Raw genomic sequence first — 20164 nt, 5'->3', positions numbered from 1 at the left:
GGGGGGGGGGGGGGGGGGGGGGGGGGGGGGGGGGGTGTGTGTGGGTGTGTATGTGTGTGAGGGTGTGTAGGGTGTGTGTGGGTGTGTGTATGTGTGTGAGTGTTGGGTAGGGTGTGTGTGCGTGTGTGTGTGTGTGGTGGGAGTAGTGGGAGTAAGACGTTCTCCTGCACAGTCTCTAAGAACCTACCGCCATTATGTGACCAGGGCACTTTCTTAGCTTCTGTAAAAGCTACTGCAAGGAAGCTTCTAGTTTCCCTTTTCAGCAGGAATTCTGGGTCACCACCTCTGGCCTCCCTCCCTAGTCCCCATTTGGGTTGCCTCCACGTACCTGGATGGAGACATCACTGTAGGAACCACCAATAACACCAGTGATGGCAGTGGGAGCATCACCATGGGTGGCGTAAGAGCCGTCGGGGCAGATGTGGCGTGAGCCATCAGCACCACGGCTGAGTGAGGCACGCACAAAGTCCAGTGCCTGCTCCAGCGCATGTGTGTCCTTGGAACAGCTGTCGAGGATGTGCGCACCCAAACGCACGCCAGGCAGCAGGTGCGGGTCACGGTTGATGCGGTCCAGCGCAAAAAGCATGGCCTCCAGGCGCTGGATGCCACGGTGCTCATTGACAGGACCACAGTCCTCTGCTGGGCCGCCCTTCTGGTGCACTGGGAACAGCCCACCCAGCACCAAGTCTCCCTCCAGGGTCAGCACTTTCTTGGCTGGGCCCTCAGCCACAGCACCCCACAGCAGCAGCAGTGCCAGGAGCCCAAGCAGTGATCCCATGGCCCCAAAGGGGATGGATGGGTCCAGCAGACCTGGGTCTCCAGGGGATGAGATTAGAAGCAGCGAAGGCAAAGAGAGGAGGAAACAGGGACCAGGAAAGGACAGACAAGAAGAGAGATGCGAAGGGACCCAGCTCCTGCAGAGATACAGAAAGACAGAAAAACAGACCAGGAAAAGTGGAGCCTGAGAGTAGTTGCCCCTTCTGACTCTGCCTCCCCACAAGCCCCTTTCCTAGGTACTCAAGAACCAGGGACAGGATGGTGTCATCAAGTAGGTTGAGAAGCTCCCGGGACTCCCCTGGGCCTGTCTCTCAGCCCTGGCCTCAGCTGGGTGAGAGATGGGCCCTATTCACCTACCAAACCCAGCAGTGGGGAGGGATGCAAGCAGTGAAGTCCCAGGCAGAGGACAGGAGACCCCAGCCAATGCTGACCCCTCTGTAAATCAAAGGGTGTCCAAGAACAGCACAAACCTCCCAGGATCCCGAGGTCAATACCTTTGGAACAGACTATGTCAGAGTTACAAACTCAGAGGTCCCCATCCTGAGCCTTGGATTTCCAGAGAGAAGGAGCTGCTAAGGACCCACCAGGGAAGAGGAAAAGACAGTCTCTAAGGGACAGTCTCCAACCCGTGGGGTGACTGGAGCCCATGTGAACACCCAAGGGTCCTAGCCTTTGGTTCTTAAAAAGCCATCCCCACAGTTTCCTGACTGAGGAAGGAATAGGGACACTAAGCCCTGGGAATGAGACAGCAAGGTGGAATGGCTGGCCTCAAGGAGGGTACCCAAGTGGCTCAAGGTCCTAAGTCAACAGGGCAAGCAGATGTTCGTGTATGTGTGTGTCAGGGTTGGGGGCCAGAGTCTCCAAACAGTGCTGAGGGTGAGAGTGCGGGACTCTCTAGCTCTATGTAGAACGCTGTTTGAGACTTTGTGCCTCTGTTTTCTCTTCACTCCCAACCCAGCAGAGAAAGTCACCATTTCCAATCTCCCCATCCTCAGCTTCAGGGTCCTGCCCACCCTAGCCATGGCCCTGAGAGACCCCCTCCCTGTCTCTTCCCCACTGGGTCCTATCATTTGTATCCCAGGTGCCTTCCCAAACACACACCCCACAAGGCTCTCACAATCACACGGGCTTGGAAAGGCTGGGAGGGGGACATACCTCTTTCCTCAGAACAGGAAAGGAAACTGAGTTTGAAGAAGGGCAGCAACTAACTCAGGGACCCTATGTGCTGGCCACCGAGGCTGGGCCTCTTCATTTTGCCCCTCCCCAGGGCAGGGGCACTGGGCTCCTCTGGGGATCAGGAAAGCAACAGCTCACCCAGGCAAACGAGGGAGAAGCGGGGAGGAAGACCAGCACAGATGGGGACAGGGACCTAGATGGGGGCTGAGGCCAAAACTAGTCAAGTCGCAAGCCTCCCACAGGGGAGGCCCAGATAGAAGCTCAGAGGCAGGAAGGGGACAGAAGCCCGGAGTCAGGCAGCCGGGGGCCTGGGCCACAAAATCTGGGCAGGGAGCGAGCAAGCCTGAGAGGTTGAGACAAAGACGGAGGCACAGACAGAAAGAAGGACCAGAGGACGTTGGAGCAGGAGGAACGGGGGAGCGCGATGCGGGGCTTGCGTTTTCTGGAGAAGAAAGGCGGGACGCCCGGGGCTGTCTTGCCGCTTCCCGGAGCTCGCAAGGAACGTTGTCTGGACACCCCAGTGCGGGCGCCCCACAACTCGAGGGCCCGCGGGGCCCTGGGACGTAAGATAAGGGCCAAAACGATCGGCAGCGGCAGCGGCACTGCCGGCTCACCCTACCTGGCGCGCCCAGCTCTGGCGCGGAGAGAATCGGAGTGGAGCTGGGGGCGCGGGGTTCCGGCTCCCGCTCGCTCGCTCGCTCGCTGGCTCTGCGCTCTCCGCCCCTGCGCTCTCCTCCCGCCCGCTCGCCCCGTTGCTTTCAATCGCGGCCCGCCCCGCCCCCGGCCCCGGCCCGCCCCCAGCCCCTCCTCCGTTCCTCCCAACTCCAGGTCTCCTGCTCCCAACCCGGCCTCCGCCTGCCTCTGGACCCTCCACGCTCTTGCTCTTCTCGGGACCTCAGGGCCTGGAGCTGTCCGCCTCGTGGTGCTGAATCCCCGAGCGCTCTCGCTCTGCGCTGGAGCAGATGCTTGGTGGCCCACTCCACTCCATAGTCAGACTACCACCTAGAGAGCACAGGTGCGGGGCGGGGGGATACCACAGGGCACGGGGTGGGGAAGGTCACTGCGCCCCGACAGGTGCACATAGTGCTACTGCAGAGTGGAGGAGCTGGCCCTAGTGCAAGGGGTGCCTCTGGGGGATAGGTAAAGGGGCGCGTGGGAGATGGGTGGAGGCTATTCTCCCCACCCAGCCATTTCAGCTGGGTCCACATCCCAGGCCTGAGGTTGAGGCATGTGTCCTCAGTCCCTTGTGAGAGCTGGAGCCCGAGTCACTAGGAGGAAAAGATTAGGGGAAGGGAGAGGTCAGAGGAGAATGGTGCTTCCCCTTCCTTCCTGCAGATGCCCTTTAAACTGCCACCCACTCCCATGTAAAAAGGGTATTTAAGCAAGGAGAGAGCAACCTGCAGGAAGGGTTGCAGAACCAAGTACTAGGGTCAACCCTGAGGTAGTGTTAGGGATGGCAGGGGGATCTGGGAGGGGAGGGGCCTGGGGAAAGGCTTCTGGAACTGGCTGCTGCGTAGGAGGGAGTGAAAGCTGGAGCCCAAGCAGAGGGAGGACAGCTCTGAGAAGATGCTCTTGACTCTTCCCTCCCACAGCAGGATGGGGAAGGACGCCCCTGGGTAGAGGGTAGTGGATAAGCTGTAGTGCCAGACTGTGCTGAAGGAATGGGGATTAGAGAGCCTGTGCTATCTGCCCCTAACATGTGCATACACTTAACAAGTGCCAAGGGGCATGGCATCCCCTACACACATTCCCCTGACACTGCCCTTTCTTCCACAGGTGTCAGTGGAAGCAAGCCCAGCTCAGATACATGCTAATGAACATGCCACGCCCACACCCCTCAGACACATACACCCACTTGTGCATGTGGCAGTCCGTAGGGGGGCGGGGGTGATCACCAAGGACGAGCTTTTTCCCTGGACACAGAAACCCGATGCCCTGCTGCTGTGGAAAGAACACAGCTTTGAAACAAAACAGACACATCAAACCCAAACAAACACAAGCCCCATCACTAACAGGAGACAAGGTGGCAGTGGGAGACAGACATGCTGTCTTCTACCTCCAACTCTGCCACCGGCTGCTCTCACCCTCTCTGGCTGTCGAAGAGCAACCGCTCCCTGGGGTTGGTGAGCAATGGGCCAGGCCTCTGTTGACAGCAGGAGGGTGCTGAGGTGAGGAGTCACACACTCCTTCTAGCCACACTCCCAACCAGCTCAACAAGTCAGCCTCACAAAAGGCACACGGCTGTAAACACAGATATGGCTATGTACAGCACCAGCCAGAAAAGCCCATGATGTGGCCTGCAGCAAACAAGCTGCACAGTCACAGCTCATGGACACACAGTTACACACAGCTAGGCAGCCACCACTCCCAGCTGTGTGCACACAGATGAGGACATACACCTAGCCTTACACACAGTTGTACATGTGGACATGGCCACATACACAGTACATGTAAACATGCAACCACACACAGCTATACTTGTAGACAGCAATAATACACATGGGCATACCCCTGCCCCTAAGAACATCTGACCATGTCTACGCACGGCTGCACATGTGGACACAGCCACGTTTATACAGCTGCTCACACAGACATGCCACAAATAGCTGTACACCAAAACATGTCCACACATACATCGCCATAATTATGGATACACGGCTGCACAGAGCCATAGCTTTTATATGTGGACACAGCAAAACACATAATACATGAACGTCATGAACATCACCACACACACAGTTGCACAGACACAGTCACAGTTGTATATGAACAAAGACCCCATAGAGATGCTGTTAGCTGGCCTCACATGCTCCTATAATATAACCATACACAGACACAAAGCACAGCAATACACACACACACACACACAGGCATACAGCCATCCACACAGACTCAGTCATGCTCAGGTACAACCATACCCTGATGCTCACCTGGGCACAGCTTTACCCAAGCAGCCCCATCCGTGGTTATACAGAGACAAATGCATGAGCTTGGGGGCACATGCACACACACAGGTACACAGCCACTGGCAGGCACAGTGGGGCAGCCTCGCCTGCTGGGGAAGTACCAGCGTGCAGGCACACTAGAGCTACAGACACAAAGGCATCCCTTGGAGGCAGACGAAGACAGGCTGTGAGCTCCCCACTCCTGAGCCCTGGAGGGCACCCCATGCTCAGCTCTCACCCAAGCCAGGCTCTGCTTGCTCTCTGGCAACTGCAGTGGAGGGGCAGCTGGCCACTGAGGTCACAGAGTAGGAGGTGGAGGATCTCTAACACCCCTCCTCCCCCGACCCCAGGGTACCTGCCATGTTCCCTCTGTTCTTTGTCCTGAGGAGGAGAGGCTCCTTCTCACTCCCAGCCTATCTGTACAGCCACTCCCCGCCACCCCCAACCAAGGCAGAACTAACAAACAAATACACAACCCAAATCCAGGTGAAACAAGTAAATCATTGGCTTTATTGTGGGTCCTGGAAGCTCCGATGTGAGTCTGAAAAAAAGACACAACAGGGGCGGCAGCCCTAGGGGCTGATGCAGAAAATAGTCCCTGGCTCCTTTGGCCCTGGGAGCCTAAAGGGCAGTGAGGAGAAGGCGTAGCAAGAGGCCTGGAGCAGGGGAAGTCAGGTCCCTCAGGAACCCCTCCTCCCCGAAAGGAAGGAGGAAGAGGGCTGGAGAGTCTGCTGGAGAGTCTGCTCAGTTCCTCAGCAACTGCACTGCAGGAGGGTGCAGGTCACGGGTTACTCCTTGCCCTTCTCAGGAGCACTGGGCTCCCAGGGCCACTTGGTAGTCCCCAGGGGCTCAGTCTCAGGGTCCAGCTGTGACTCGCCTAAGGGCCCCTCACCCTCCAGGTCCAGCTCCTCAAAAGAGGAGCCGCTGGCGCCTGACTCACTGTAGCTGTGCTCACTGCGGGTGTCACCATCATCCCAGCCACGGCTGCTCGCCCCAGATGACAGTGTAGCAACTGAAGTCTCCCGGCTGCCAGGGCTCACCTCCAAGCTTACAGAACTTGTGTCACTCATTGTGTCAGCTCCTATAGCCAGGAAAAGGGAGCACAGGTTAGCCAGGACCACCCCAATTCCTCCTCCAGGGAGAGGCAACTCAGCACACAGTGCACTCATGAATAATGCAGCCTCCCGGGCTCAGGGGGCTCGCTCCAGCTGCCCTCTGTCCTCTACCCTGACTGGGGCTGCACAGACAGGGCAGAGGGGAAGAGCGGGGAGGGAGGGAGGAGGCAGCTGTGCACTCCTCTCCCCACCCTGAATTAGCCTCAGCTCCCTGCACTTCCACACAGCCTGCTGCCCTCCCCCCTACATTTATTAAGGGCCACTCAGCCCTGAGGTGAGGAGCTGAGATAGAACAAAGAGACCCATGTAGTGTCCCCTCCACCTTCCCCCAACCCCATTTCAAGCTTCGAGAGAGATGTATCCAGGGCCAGCTACAGAACATCAGCCAAGGGCATGAGGACTGCAGAATACAGCAGGAGGCCCCTCTGCAGCCCTCCCCCATGCAGGACTCCCAGGAGCAGCATCCAGGGAGTCAGCAGGCCCCTGCCTCTGGCCCACACCAAGTCCCCACTTGAGGAGGGAGCTGAAGTATGAGCAGGATGGAGAAGGCCTGAGAAACACTCAACCAGCTGCAAGGAGGAGGGTGCTGGGATGAAACATGTTGGCTTTCTCTCCCTATGCCTGGGTCGACCCTGAGAAACCCTTACCCACCCCACCCCCAACAACTGGTGCTTCCTGAGCCACAAGATAGCAACAGCGGATGATGAGAGCACTCTGCTGGTGGTTGGGGTGCCCCAAACCAGTGCTGAGCCAGGCTGATGGCCCAAATCCCTTCTAACCTGCTCCTTCTACCCCCAATACATCCTCCAAACAAGCAGCCCCTTCATCTGCCCTGTCCAGGAACAACCCCTGGGTTCATCTCCCTGGATCAGAGGTACTGAATGCAGGCTGGGGTGGCAAAGAGGAACACAGGGCTCAGGCCCGCTGTGTGCAGGAATCCAGACTGGGAGAGAGTGGAACTGCTACCCTTCATGTATGATGGGGAGAGGGTCAGCTGTCAAACATCACAGAAGGTGGGGGGGGGGGGGGGGGCAGCTTCCCCAGCCGCTGTCTCCATGGTGCTGGAGCCAAGCCAGGTGCAGCTGGGGTCTGCCTGGCACCTGGACTCAGCCTGGGGCTTTCCTTGAGCCTCAGCTGGGGCCTGGGTTAGGGGTGGGAGAATTAGGAGGTGGGGGAATTTGGGGTCTCTCCCTACCCCCACCACCCACTCAGCCCCCAGAATATGCCCTCTGGGTGCTACTGGCAGAGTTGAAGTGAGTCCCAGAAGCCCAGGCTGCTGGCTCAGGGCTCTCCTCCTGCTGAGGCCCCAGGTGTGGCTCCCAGGACAGAGGCCTGTGAATGAGGTGGTGGGGGAGCCGTGGGGGAATGAGTTTTGGGTAGTTTCTTCTGACCAGGGGACAGGATGCCAGGCCCTCACTGCTCCTTAAATAATGATCAGTGCCCTAGGGGCTGCAGGCCTGAAAAGAGCAAAAGAGGGAGACAGTTTCTCCCTGGCCCTATTAAACTATATGTTCTGTCTGCCCACCCACTCAATGGCTCTCTTGGGACCCCAGGTACAGGAATGTGCCTGCTTTCCAGCATGCTACCTCCTACCAACCAACTCCTAGCCTAGGAGTGTTCAGAGGAAGGAGCCTAGGGGTGCCACCTTCAGGCCAGGACAGCCTGCTGAGATGAAGACAGCCCCTGGGGACATATATACACTTCAAGCAAAGGAATTCAGCTGGAGGCCAGGCACAGTGGCTCACGCCTGTAATCCCAGCACTTTGGGAGGCTGAGGTAGGTGGATCCAGACCAGCCTGGCCAACATGGTGAGGTCAGGCTCGTCTCTACTAAAAATACAAAAATTAGCCAGGCATGGTGGCAGGCACCTATAATCCCAGCTACTCGGGAAGCTGAGGCAGGAGAATCGCTTGAACCCAGGAGGTGGAGGTTGCAGTGAGCCAAGATCATGCCACTTCACTCCAGCCCGTGCGAAAAAGGAAAACTCCGTCTTTAGGAAAAAAAAAAAAAAAAGGAATCCAGCTGGGCATGGTGGCTCATGCCTAAAATCCCAACACTTTGGGAGGCTGAGGCAGGATCACTTGAGCTAACAAGTTCAAGGCCAGCCTGGGCAATATGGCAAAACACCATCTCTATAAAAAATACAAAAATTAGCCAGGCGTGGTGGTGGACACCTGTTGTCCCAGATACTTAGAAGGTTGAGGTGGGAGGACAGCTTAAGCCCAGGAGGCAGAGGTTGCAGTGAGCTGAGATCTTGCCACTGCACCACTCCAGCATGGGCGATAGAGTCAGACCTTGCCTCAGAAGAAAAAAAAAAGGGAGTGCAATACAGGGAAGTAGCATCCCTATAGCCCCACTAAGATCTACACAGGAGGAGGTCCAACAGTCCCATGCCTGCATCCCTGGGGAGAAGATACCAGGCAAGGCAGGGCCTTATCTAAATCCCCAGGGCTGCTGAGGCAGGAGATTTGAAGCCCACCTCCTTCACCCCAATCCCTCCCTCCCACTCTGCCCACAGCCAGTGCAAGATGATCAAATATTCATCGCCTCTCTGGAGCTAAATAATACATCAATGTAGTAACAGGCACAAGGCAGCTAATCACCCCCTTTCACCTCTCAGCCCAAGCTGGGGTCACAGCAGGGAGGTGGGCAGGGACAGGCCAAGCCTTGGGCAGTCAGACACCCTGCGTGCACCCACCAACTGCTGTGTCAGTGGCATGCACCTGGCGGGCAAACACCGAGTCCCCCTGGGGTGTCAGGACAGGTCCTGTGAGAGGTGGGCAGACCCCTTGGTCCCAACACCAGGGAGTGGGTGGGTGGGCTGGAGGGGAGGAAAACAGGCTGAGGAGCTGGGGAATGTGGGAGCTGCTGCTGCAGCCAGCTGTAGTGGGTGCCAAGCAGTCCTTCAACGCCCCTGGCAGGCAGTGTTTGGGAGAGAAGGAAGCTGGGTGGGTGGGTCAAGGAGGGGGAGGCCGACAGCAGAGGAGGGTCACAGGAAAGTGAAGGCACTCTGTCTTCCTGCCCTGGAGGCTGCCTGGGCCTGCTGACCTTGTGCCATGTCCTGTGCCCACAGTAGCGGAACTGAAGAGTGTCTGCTGGGCACTACCAGGCAGAAGGGAGCTGTACCCCATGGAGGTAATTAAGTGGCAGATGAAGTTAACTGTGTTGGACACAGACCCCTAGGGAGTAGAGACTGCTCCCAGTACCCTCCTGTCGAGCCCTAGCTGACACATGTCTCCCTAGGGTGACCTTGGCTGTTGAAGACTGGATGGGCAGATCATCTGTTAAAGAAGGAGGGGAGGAGGGACAGTTCCTCTCCCCACAGCCCTGTACCACTCCTAGAAGTCACAAATTCCACCAGGTTGGCCAAGGATAACGCCCCCTGGGACCATCTGGGATGTAACCCAGCAGATCCCCGTGTGCCTGACATAGCCCGGGGTCACAGAGATCACTGCAGAGAGGTGGGCAGGCAAGCAGCCTTCCAACCTGGACCTGGGGCCTTGAGGCTGCCAGCAGGAGTGTGGACTGGCCCTGGAGGATGGCACAGGGGACAGATCTCCTGGCTCCCCTCTGCATGCTCCCTGGTTGTTCCCTGGCAGGGAGAAAGCAGCTGGCTCTGGGTGGGGCCCGTACTGAGGGACAGGAGAACACTTTGCTCCCCTCCTTACCTTCCAGATCTATGCCAGTCTTACTTTCTGCTGAGCCCCACCCAAGGGACTCCTTTCCTGAGCAGCCTCAGCCCCCTCCCATGAACATCGAGTTGTCTGTGATCTTTGTTTCCAAGGGTACTCCTGCTACATCTGGAGGGAATCCAGGCAGGGTCTTTGTATCTGTGTTGCCAGGAGGTAATGTGTGTGAATCCAGATCTATGTAGATCCATGTGTCTGGGAGTAGGCAACTCCACATGTGGGTCCTCGGGTAGGTGGGGTTCCTTCCTCCCTCTGCCAAGCATAGCCTGACACCCACAGTGCCAACCCAGAGAGGGAGGAGCCTCCTCAACCAAGCCCCTGGAGTCCAGAAGAGAGGAGCTCCAGGAGGGCCCCATCCTCATACCCCACCTTCTGTACCTGTGCCATCCACCTGGGTGTCACTGGCCTCCGCAAGCCCCCGCCATTTCCACTCTGTCTCCTTCACCTCAGGCACATAGAAGTCTCCCTGCCGTGCCAGTGGGCACATGAAATGGATCTGGTCTTCCTGGTAGATCTCCAGCCGAGGATAGGCACACAGCTTCCGCGCCTAGTCAGACAGTGGCAAAAGGTAAAATGAGCCCTACAGGGCCCCTGACTCATTTGTCCCTGGGTGGCCCCCAGAACTGTTTATTACCTATTCCGTCCCAGGGGCTGGTTCTGCCTCTCAACCTCTTCCAAGTTCCAAAGCCCTGCTGAGGGAGGCATACATAGATCACCCTAACAGCAGGGCCCCATAGTCCAGAGTGCAATAATAGTCTGAAGACCGAGGACGATACCCTAGGGCAAGCAGTAAAAGAACCCAGGAGCCTGGCACTGCTCTCCTATGTGTACATCTGAGACCAGAAAGCTGTTCCAGAAGGCACTGGTCTCACAGAGCCATGAAGCTTGGCACCCCTGGACCACTCCAGGATAGGGACCCCATGTGCCCAAGCCAAAGTCTCACCTGCCAGACTTTCCATCCCAGGACCCCCTGGCCCTGACCTCCTCTCCACCCTGGACAACGCTGACTGACCCATAGATATCAGAAGACCAGTACCCTCAGTCCTCCAGCCCTTGCTCTTGCAGACATGCTACTATAGACCCTGAACAAGGATCAAGGCCAGTTAAACACCACTTCCACTCCCATTCATTCCCCTGCTAGTTCAGATCTATATCAACCTCTGAGACTATCAGGTGTGGTTCCCATACCTCCTCACGTATAAACCCAGGGTTTTAGCTGATGGGGAGGAGGGAGACCCTGGACTGGAAGGGCAGGTAAGACAAGTAGATCTAGCACAGGACATTATGCAATGGGCTGATGTACCACCTTTTGGGCCCCAAATTCCAAAAGGCACTCCACCTCCCTCTGCCTAGACACAGAATCCAATGCTCTGATGTGTATGGAGGGGCACAGACATGCCAGAGTCACCCTGAGGTGGGCAGTGACAGCCAGAACAGGGGATCAAGTGCTTCTCACTCACAGTCTGCCCCCCCACCTTTCCTGCGACGGAGCACAAATACCCACTAAGATGACTGCAAGGCCCCTGCCCTGTCACTGCTCACCTGCCAACCTTCACAATACGACTATTTATAGCACTCGCACCACTCTCACCATGAGCTCTGAAATGAGCCTTCCACTTAGCAGTAATGAGAAACTTATTGCCTGGCAAGGAGAAGCCATTCCAGGACTCCACTTGTCCACCTGCCTGGCCAACCCTAGGGTTGAGGAACCTCCTTCAACTAAAGTAAGCAAGCAAAGAACAGTTAAAAGCAAGCCCAGGCCGGGCATGGTGGCTCAAGCCTGTAATCCCAGCACTTTGGGAGGCTGAGATGAGTGGATCATGAGGTCAGGAGATCGAGACCATCCTGGCTAACACAGTGAAACCCTGTCTCTACTAAAAAATATAAAAAACTAGCTGGGCGATGTGGCGGGCACCTGTAGTCCCAGCTACTCGGGAGGCTGAGGCAGGAGAATGGTGTAAATCCGGGAGGCGGAGCTTGCAGTGAGCTGAGATCCAGCCACTGCACTCCAGCCTGGGCGACAGAGCGAGACTCCGTCTCAAAAAAAAAAAAAAAAAAAAAAGCAAGCCCATGGATGATAAAGGGGAAGGGGAGTGAGCCTGAAAGGTTTATCTAGCTAGTACCCTCAGCAGCCAGTAAAGCCTTTCATCGTAAGTCTCCATGTGCTCAACGGCAAAGTAGAACACCCCAACCCTGATGCTTCCAAGGTCAGTGAAGGAAAGTCATTATTTTTTAATAGTTGGATTCAAATCTTCTTTGCCAACCTGGGTGCCCTCAGGGCTTCCTCCATCTCAAGAGTCCATGCCCCTGACACCTCCCATTTCTAAACACACAGATGGCTGTCTTTGCTTCTCTACCCACCCACATACCCACTCCAGCCTTGGTCTCCAGGAGGATGCTAAATAAGATCACAGTGTCAGGAAGCAGGAGCTGTCAGGCTCTGGGGCCCCTCCAATGCCAGCACTTAGAAGCAGGCATCTGCCAAACCTGAGCCCCACTCAAGAAACTGCGCCAGGTCACTGAGGCCAGGGGCAGGGAGGCCCCTGAAGAAGATCCAGGTCCTTCCCCAGTAGCTAGATGGAAGAAAAGGATCCCTGAATCTAGTCAGGGCATGGCCTTCATCAACATCCTCACACTCTGGACAAAGGGTCCAAAGGGTAGCAGCTGAGTGGCCATCACAAGAGCAGCAGACATTTGGCTTTTGGGGAAGATCCCAGAAGCTAGAGCCTGTGTCCACCCAGAGATTCCAGGGACAATGGGGACCCTACCCCAACCCCTCTCAACACTCAAGCCACCTCCCTAGCTTCCCTTCTGGAGGAACTTGGCAGTAACAAGATGATAAGAGGGAGTACTGCTCTTTCCACCCTCTCCCCTAGGCTGGGCAGCACCAGGCTGCCACCCTGTGCCACCTGCTCTGCCAGCCCCCTTGTTGGCAGGCGGGAGGCAGTCTGCGGCTGTTCTGCGCATCTGCCTCCTCCGGAGAGCCCGGCTCTGAAGTTGCCTGGCTGTGGACAGCCCCGTTGCCATGGAAACTGCATCCTCCATCCTTGCCATCGCCTTCATCTCAAAGCCATCGGGGAGAATAGAGGAATAAGGGAGACAGCAGATGGAGAGAAAACTGTGGCCCTGCCACACAGCCCTTCCTTCTCTGCCCAGCTCTCCCTCCTCACAGCATCCCACACAGGGAGCACCAGGTCCTACAGCCTGTTCCCAGACCCCTGGAGGGGCAGCCTCAGGCCCAAAACTAGCCTGATCCTACCCGCTGTTACCTGGGGGCCCTGGTCCTCCCTACTGGAGGGAGGCATGGAGCTAATTAAAGTGCCATTGACTGTTCAGCCCCAAATCATTATAGCACCAGGTCCTACCAAAATTCAGACTTGGGTAGAGAAGGGGCAGGAAGAAGGCAAAGGAGCAAACTTATAAGCCAGGCCCACAGGCAGAGAAGGGGCTTGTAGTTGCCCCTGGCCCTTCCTGGGAGACTGTTCTCCCTTCCATGCTCTGCCCACTGAGCAAGAATGAGTCTAGTGGCGGCTGCGGATAGAGGGTGAGGGGCAGGACGAGCTATATGCTCTGTCCCTGAGTGACCAGGCAGAGAGGACAAGCCCTTTCCCTCCCAGTCAGGTGCAACCTCAGAGGGAAGACAGGGTGACCATGGCTGGCTCTCAGGTCCTTGCTGCGCGGTAGGAGCCACGGCCCGGGCAATATGTCAATGAGCCAGTAAATATTGGAAAATCATTGGAGGAAGGCGAGGCCAGCTGCCTCTCCCTCAGCTAGCCCCAGGGAGCCCTTGGAGAGCAGACTGCCAATGGCCAAGGACACTAGCTCAAGGTCACACTGGGCTGGCCCCACTGGTGAAGAGCCTGGGTGGGCCTGGGGTCCTCCTACCCCTGGCACACCCCCTTCCACAGCCCAGACAGCCAGAAGTGTGTGGAAGCATTGCCAGGACATGAGAACATGCTCTGCCACTGACACCACTGGCCATCTGACAAACCCACAGCCCAGAGCAGCTCACTCCCACACACAGACCCAAGGAGACCATAAAGCCTCTTTCCAAGGTGGGAAAGTTGCAGATGTTCACATTCCTCTCCACCTAACAGGCAAAAGTCAGTGAATCATGCCAAGGTGCTGCCAAGGACTGCCAGAAACTGGATTCAGAGTTCTGGTCCCTCAGACACACCTCCGGGCCTTCCCTCCCACCTGGGTCTTCCACATGCAGAAACAAGATGAGGACTTGTGACACCACCCATGATGCAGGAATTTCTAAGAGACCCCAAACATCAGCACTTCCCCACCACCACCCCACCCTGCACCAACACCTGCTCACCCACTCAGGAGTGCTGGTAAAAAAGGGAAGGAGCAGCTCACCCACCTCACACAGGCTGCCACAGTGCCACTGCCTCGGCTACCTTGGGGACACATCACACACTCCCAACTCACCTCAGCCTCAGTTCGTCTCCTGGGTAGGGTGTAGACATTTAGCCCATTCAGCTAAGGGCTCCCACAACAGGGCAAGACTGATACACCAGGCCAAGGTTTCCCCACAGGACCCATAGTGCCTCCCCAGCAGGTCTTTCTGAATTATGGGAGAGGAAGAAAAGAGGTAAGAGAGAGGACCTGAACTATCCTCATTTAGTGCTTTGTACTCAGGACATCACCCTGTGCCCTGGCTTCATCTAGGAGTTGGGAGCAAATCGAAGACAGAAGAGGTCAGGCCCAGGATGGAGGCTGACGATGGGTCCCACTCCCAGGCTACCCAGAGGCTGGAGGCTTGCTTAGAATTAGGTGGCTGCAAATGCCCAAAAGAAGGAGGCAACGTGTGGGCCAAGGACTGGGTCACATCTCCTACCTAAGCTCTAGGCCCAGAAAGGGATGCGGTCTGGCTGAGGGGCCCTGGGCCTTGCCTTACTGTTCACCCTGAGCTACCCAATCCTATCTATCCTTCTGTGCCAGGCTGGACACCCAGGCAGCTGCACAGCCAGAAAGCAGCTGTTGCATCCCACTCGAGGTGGTGGCGTCTCCTTGCTGGGTGAAGTGATGCATGCTCATTTTTAATTAGATGACGACATGTACCTGCCCGCACACAGCAGTCCCTGCAAGTGGGGGCTCAGACCCTAGAGGCCCCTTAGGCAGCTGGTCTTCATGGCATGTGAATGCTTTGGGGAGGTACAGCAAGAGGCTGCAGCTAGAAGGTAGCAGGTTATTATTCTGCCCAGAAACTTTCCTCTCACCTCCACCAGGCTGCCTCAAAGCCTCTGGCCCAGAAGCTAGACCTGTCTGTTGGTGCTCTGGGGCCTTGCCACACCAACAGGGAGAGCCTGCAGAAGGGCTGGTGAGCACTTCCCCTCTCTCTACTCTCGCCTCACACCAGGAGAGCCCAAAGCTCTGAAAATAGCAGGCAAAGGAGATAGGGAGTAAGACAGGATTGCCAGGGAAGGGAGAGAGGAAGCAGGACGTGGCAGACAGCACCCCAGGCAGGAGCCTAGGGCGTTGGCTTGGCTAGACAAATGGGTAGCCCTCAATTTGCCCAAGTATGAAATAAAGGGTCTACAGCCATACCACCCTGAATGCACCTGATCTTGTCTGATCTCAGAAGCTAAGCAGGATCGGGTCTAGTTAGTACTTGGATGGGAGACTGCCTAGGAACACCAGGTGCTGTAGGCTTTTGGCCTGTCACTCCCTCCCTCTTTCCCTCTTTGGCCAGGCGTGGTGGCTCATGCCTGTAATCCTAGCACTTTGGGAGGCCAAGGCGGGTGGATTACTTGAGGTCAGGAGTTTCAGACCAGCCTGGCTAACATGGTGAAACCTTAACTCTACTAAAAATACAAATATTAGCCAGGTGTGGTGGCAGGTGCCTGTAATCCCAGCTACTTGGGAGGCTGACGCAGGAGAACTGCTTGAACGCGGGAGACAGAGGTGCAGTGAGCCGAGATCGCACCACTGCACTCCAGCCTGGGCAACAGAGCAAAACTCTCTCAAAAAAGAAAAAGAAAAAAAAAGAAGGAAGGAAAGAAGGAAGGAAGGAAGGCGGGAAGGAGGGAAGGAGGGAAGGAGGGAAGGGAGGGAAGGGAGAAAAGGGAAAGAAAGGAAGAGATTAGAATAGATGATCTCAAAAGAAGTGAGGAACTGGAAACGATGAATAAAAACACCATTATGTGAAGATAAGAAAACTGTATATTCAGAAAACCCAAAAAGAATCAATGGAGGGACTACCATGAACATTAAGTCACAAAGGTAACTCAAGCACAGCCCATTTTTCTGTGCAGCAGATCAGCCAATTAGAAAACATAATGGAGGCCAGGCATGGTGGCTCACACCTGTAATCCCAGCACTTTGGGAGGCTGAGGCGGGCGGATCACCTGGGGTCATGAGTTTGAGACCAGTCTGGCCAACATGGTGAAATGCTGTCTCTACTAAAAATATAAAAATTAACCGGGCATGGTGGTGGATGCTTGTAGTCCCAGCTACTCGGGAGGCTGAGGCAGGAGAATTGCTTGAACCTGGGAGGCAGAGGTTGCAGTGAGCCAAGATAGTGCCACCGCACTCCAACCTGTGTGACAGAATGTGACTCTATCTAAAAAAAAAAAAAAAGAAAACATAATGGAAATGGAAATGAGATATAACAGCCCTCTTGGGGTTAGGATGAACCCAGGGCCAGTCTGGGAGCCCCATGCTGAAAGGCAGGGAATGGCAGAGGAGCCAGGCAGGCAGGTCCACGCCTGGGCAGGAACCTGGGGAAGACCGCAGAAGGGGAAGGTGTGAGGGAGAGTGGGGCGGGAGACGGTGTGCTGTGCCTGGCACCCCAGCCTGCTGCGCCTGCTGCTGCCACTGCCTGAAGACTTTTCATTTTCACCTCAGAGCCGGCAGCTCGCCACACAATTTACACCTCTGTTCATCTCCCTGGCACGACGCAGACCCTGGCTTCCTGGGCAGCCCGTGGAGGAGGGCCTAGGCAGCAGTCAAGCACCAGGGCAGGCTGGGGTACTGAGGGGTGTTTCCCTCTAAGCAGGCACATGGGACACAGGCTCTGGAGCACCTCAGTGCCCAGATGGACTGGGAGGCCCCTAATCCTGCATCCATACCCAGCCTTACCTTTCTCTAGGCCCAGAGGGCCAAGATACAACCCTGGCTCAGCCCTGCTCTGGCCTTCTCGGGCCTGGGCCCTTGTGTGGCCGGACCAGAGGGTTGGAGAGTATGGGAGTGAGTACCCCAAGGAGAGTTCAGTTAGAGCACTGGGTGAGTCAGCCCTGAGATCCCATTGCGCTCCCTTGCAAATCTGGGAGGAGAGCCACAGCCTTCCAGATGATGGCCCTACCATCGCAGGCTCCACAGCCTACCCCCTCTCCAAGATCCAGCACTCTTAGCAGCTTGTCTGTGTAGTCAAGGACCTTGAGCCCTGTCCTGCTCACAAGCTGACAAACTGGTTGCTGATGATTACCCAGCAGCAGGAAGGCTACTCGTACAGATGGAGCTGTGAAGCCAAGCACCTGAGAGCCAGAGGAGTCAGGAATTGCCAGAGGGGAGGGACAAGTGGGCAAGTGGGGATGCAGAGGAGACAGGGGACAGAAGAGAGGGAGAGGAAAAGGCCCTGAATTTCTCATCTCCAACTGGGACCTCTGACCTCTGCTCCACTCCTCAGGGAAGTCCTTTCCTTCCCACCTGCAAAACTAGACAGCTAGCCTCTCCTCATCTGAGGGCTCAGCTGAAGGAGAAGTTGTTCTGCTTGGGGGAGAGGGGGTGCACCGCGAGTTCTTTCCTTGGAATCTCTTTCCTCTCCCTAATTCCAATCTTGAGCTTCCTGGAGAAGAGCAACAGAATTCTTCCTTGATAAGTAAATTCCATCTGCCTGGGGAAGAAGGCTCCCTCTGGATTGGTGACAGCCCAACCCCACAGCACCATCCAGACAAGCTTCAGCCCCCAGGGTCCTGCAGGGCTGCCAAGCTACAATATCCGAGCTGGTATTTTGAGAGTGGTGGCTCCCACGCCGCCCCAGCAAAGGCTGGCTTTGTGCTTTCATTCCTGGGGGAAGGGAGGGAGGTGGGGTAAAGCTAGAGAGGCTAAGGAGCAGGTTCCAGTGCCTAGGCCAACAAAAAGGAGAGGCCTGGCCCTCAACACCTCAATACCCAAGGGTAGCTCCCTAAGGGGGCCAGGGAAGCCAAGCCCTGATGTGGTGGGAGGATCGCCTCTTGGCTTGGGGACATCTGGAAATGAAAAGTCACTGCTACTTTCTGCTAACTTGCATTATCCTTTTGCAGAATTTAGCTGTGGCCTCTGGCTCTTCCTCCTTATCTCCCAGGTACTCAAGAGACTTGATCTGAATCCCAGCCTGGATACTGTCACTCATCTGCTCAGATGCCATCAGTGTCTCCCTAGTACCTGCAGGACCCAGCCTAATCTCTTAGGCCCAAACTCTTGCTCCTCTCCTGTACTCCAGTCTCACTGGATACACAAGCCATGACTGCCACCAAGCCAGTACCTCTGCCTGACCTGCCTTGCCACCTGGGGAACACTGCCCACCTTACAGGTGCAGCCCAAATGCCACCACCCTACAAGGGTTGTTTTGCCTTTCCCAGCAAATCTATCCCTCCCCTCCCCACCCCGAGGCATGGCTAGGCTCTGTGGCTGGAGGAGATGGAGGAGGAAAGAGTGCTGAAGAATTGTCACTCAGCTCCAGGTCCTGATGCTGCCAAAAGTGCCCTCCTCCCTGTGCCAGAGCAGGCCACTTAGCAGGTGGCAGCACCAGCAGGTGAACCAGCCCTTGAGATCCAGGGAGGGAAGCCTGGGAATAGAACTGCCTCTGCCTCACTGAGGGTGTGGACATGAGGCCCAATAAGGTGCCTGCAGCAGCTGCTTCCTGTGCCCAGAGCACTAGTGAGTGCCTGCTGGGCAAGCAGGTACACAGCCTCTTCTTATGCTTAGACTCGGCTCTCCCAGCAGTCTCCTAGACCTGAAGCCTTAGCCCCCAACTGTGACTACCAGGGTTGGAGAAAGAAGATCAAGTGGATTTGGGATATGCTTGGGATATCCCAAATTGACAACAAGTCCTCGGCCTCTTGGTTCCAGCCCCACTTATGTATAGGACAGAGTGGCAAAAGGCATGTAGCCATCAGAACGATCCTCAGCCTAAGGGACCCAGTCTGGACTCAGCCACTGCTCCATCCCTTGACCTTGGGGCACCTACCTTCCCTAGGCCTCAGCCTCCCCATCTGTAAAACAATGGGGATACTGGCTTTGATTAGGACTCTATCATGCCTCCTAGCTGGTTCCTCCATGCACAGAACAATGACACACACAAGAGACCTCAGTAAATAACTGCTGAATAAGTGACTGAGCTGAGATGCCAAGAGGGGCCTCCCTTGTTAAAAATAAAGTTTGGAAGCCTCCCACGTTAGCTTGGCAAAGGTGACAGTCAGGAAGAGGGAAATGACCGCAGATTTCACATTCCTGTTGGGGCTTTCTCACCTGCTTTTTTTTTTTTTGAGATGGAGTCTTGCTCTGTCACCCAGGCTGAAGGGCAGTGTCGTGATCTCAGCTCACTGGGCAGTGTTGTGATCTCAGCTCACTGTAACCTCTGCCTCCTGGGTTCAAGCAATTCTCGTGCCTCAGCCTCCTGAGTAGCTGAGATTACAGGTATGTGCCACCAAGTCCAGCTGATTTTTGTACTTTTAGTAAAGATGGGGTTTCACCGTGTTGGCCAGACTGGTCTCAAACTCCTGACCTCAGGTGATCCAGCCACCTCAGCCTCCCAAAGTGTTGGGATTACAGGCGTGAGCCACCGCGCGTGGCGTCCTCACCAGTATTTTCCCTGCCGTGGCCTTGTTGCTCTGCACTGGTGTTTTGACCCCAGCGTGGACTCAAACCCACCTACTGACTCCCTCAGGGTCACTGAGGCAGACTAAGGGGAAACAAACACAAGGGGTTCTGTTCCCACTGGACAGAACACAGGCTGTGGCTAGGCTATTTCGAGCTTCCTCACAGCCATGGCTCAACAGGCTGACCCACTTCCACAGGCATCCTGCTGGGGCCCACAGGCCTTAGTTCCAAGATGGCTGCCCCATAATGCTATCACCACTCAGGAGTTCAGTCACCACCACCCCAGGAGAACTCCAACCTGCAGCTCCCCAGGGTCCCTCCAGGTCCAGCTTCCGATCAGTCACACTCTCCTCAAGACAAGTGCCTCTCTTTGGAGCCCCTGCCCTACCTGCACAAGGGCTGGGCCCTGGTGCCTCCCAGATCCACTCACACTGCAGTTACAGCATCCTAAGGATCGAGAACAGACATGCAGTGGGCGGGACTGGAGGTGGCATCTGCCCAGTATTGTACCTCTCTTAGGACAGAGGTTTTCAAACCAGTTGAGCCTCAGAAGCTCCCTTCCAAACAAAAGCTCAAGACACCTGGGTTGTAAAACGCACAGGCAGGACTACCTCAGGTGAAGCAGGTAAGGGTCTGAGTACAGCCTCCGCCC

The 20164-nt window shown here is 56.1% G+C and overlaps 1 protein-coding gene and 2 pseudogenes across 2 annotated transcripts; 1 reads left to right on the top strand and 2 right to left on the bottom strand.

Moving 5' to 3' along the window:
* Positions 1 to 192: 192 nt before the first annotated feature.
* Positions 193 to 2657, bottom strand: LOC113222027 (annotated as a pseudogene). Its single transcript, XR_003308190.1, has one exon. The product of XR_003308190.1 is annotated as a metabotropic glutamate receptor 2 pseudogene (transcript).
* A 2722-nt stretch (positions 2658 to 5379) lies between these two features.
* On the bottom strand, positions 5380 to 10249 carry LOC113219539 (testis-expressed protein 264; the record flags this gene model as incomplete). Its single annotated transcript, XM_026451363.1, has 2 exons — positions 5380 to 5979; positions 10081 to 10249. Coding segments are annotated over 2 exons (462 nt in total), but the record flags the coding sequence as incomplete, so codon positions are not given.
* Positions 10250 to 15244: 4995 nt separating this feature from the next.
* LOC111528810 lies at positions 15245 to 15363 on the top strand (annotated as a pseudogene).
* Positions 15364 to 20164: the final 4801 nt, after the last annotated feature.

This window comes from Piliocolobus tephrosceles, unplaced genomic scaffold, assembly GCF_002776525.5.
Source record: "Piliocolobus tephrosceles isolate RC106 unplaced genomic scaffold, ASM277652v3 unscaffolded_28968, whole genome shotgun sequence".
NCBI classification, from domain to species: domain Eukaryota; kingdom Metazoa; phylum Chordata; class Mammalia; order Primates; family Cercopithecidae; genus Piliocolobus; species Piliocolobus tephrosceles.
Note: the sequence above shows the minus strand (reverse complement) of the source record. Positions and strands in the feature narration are given on the sequence as shown.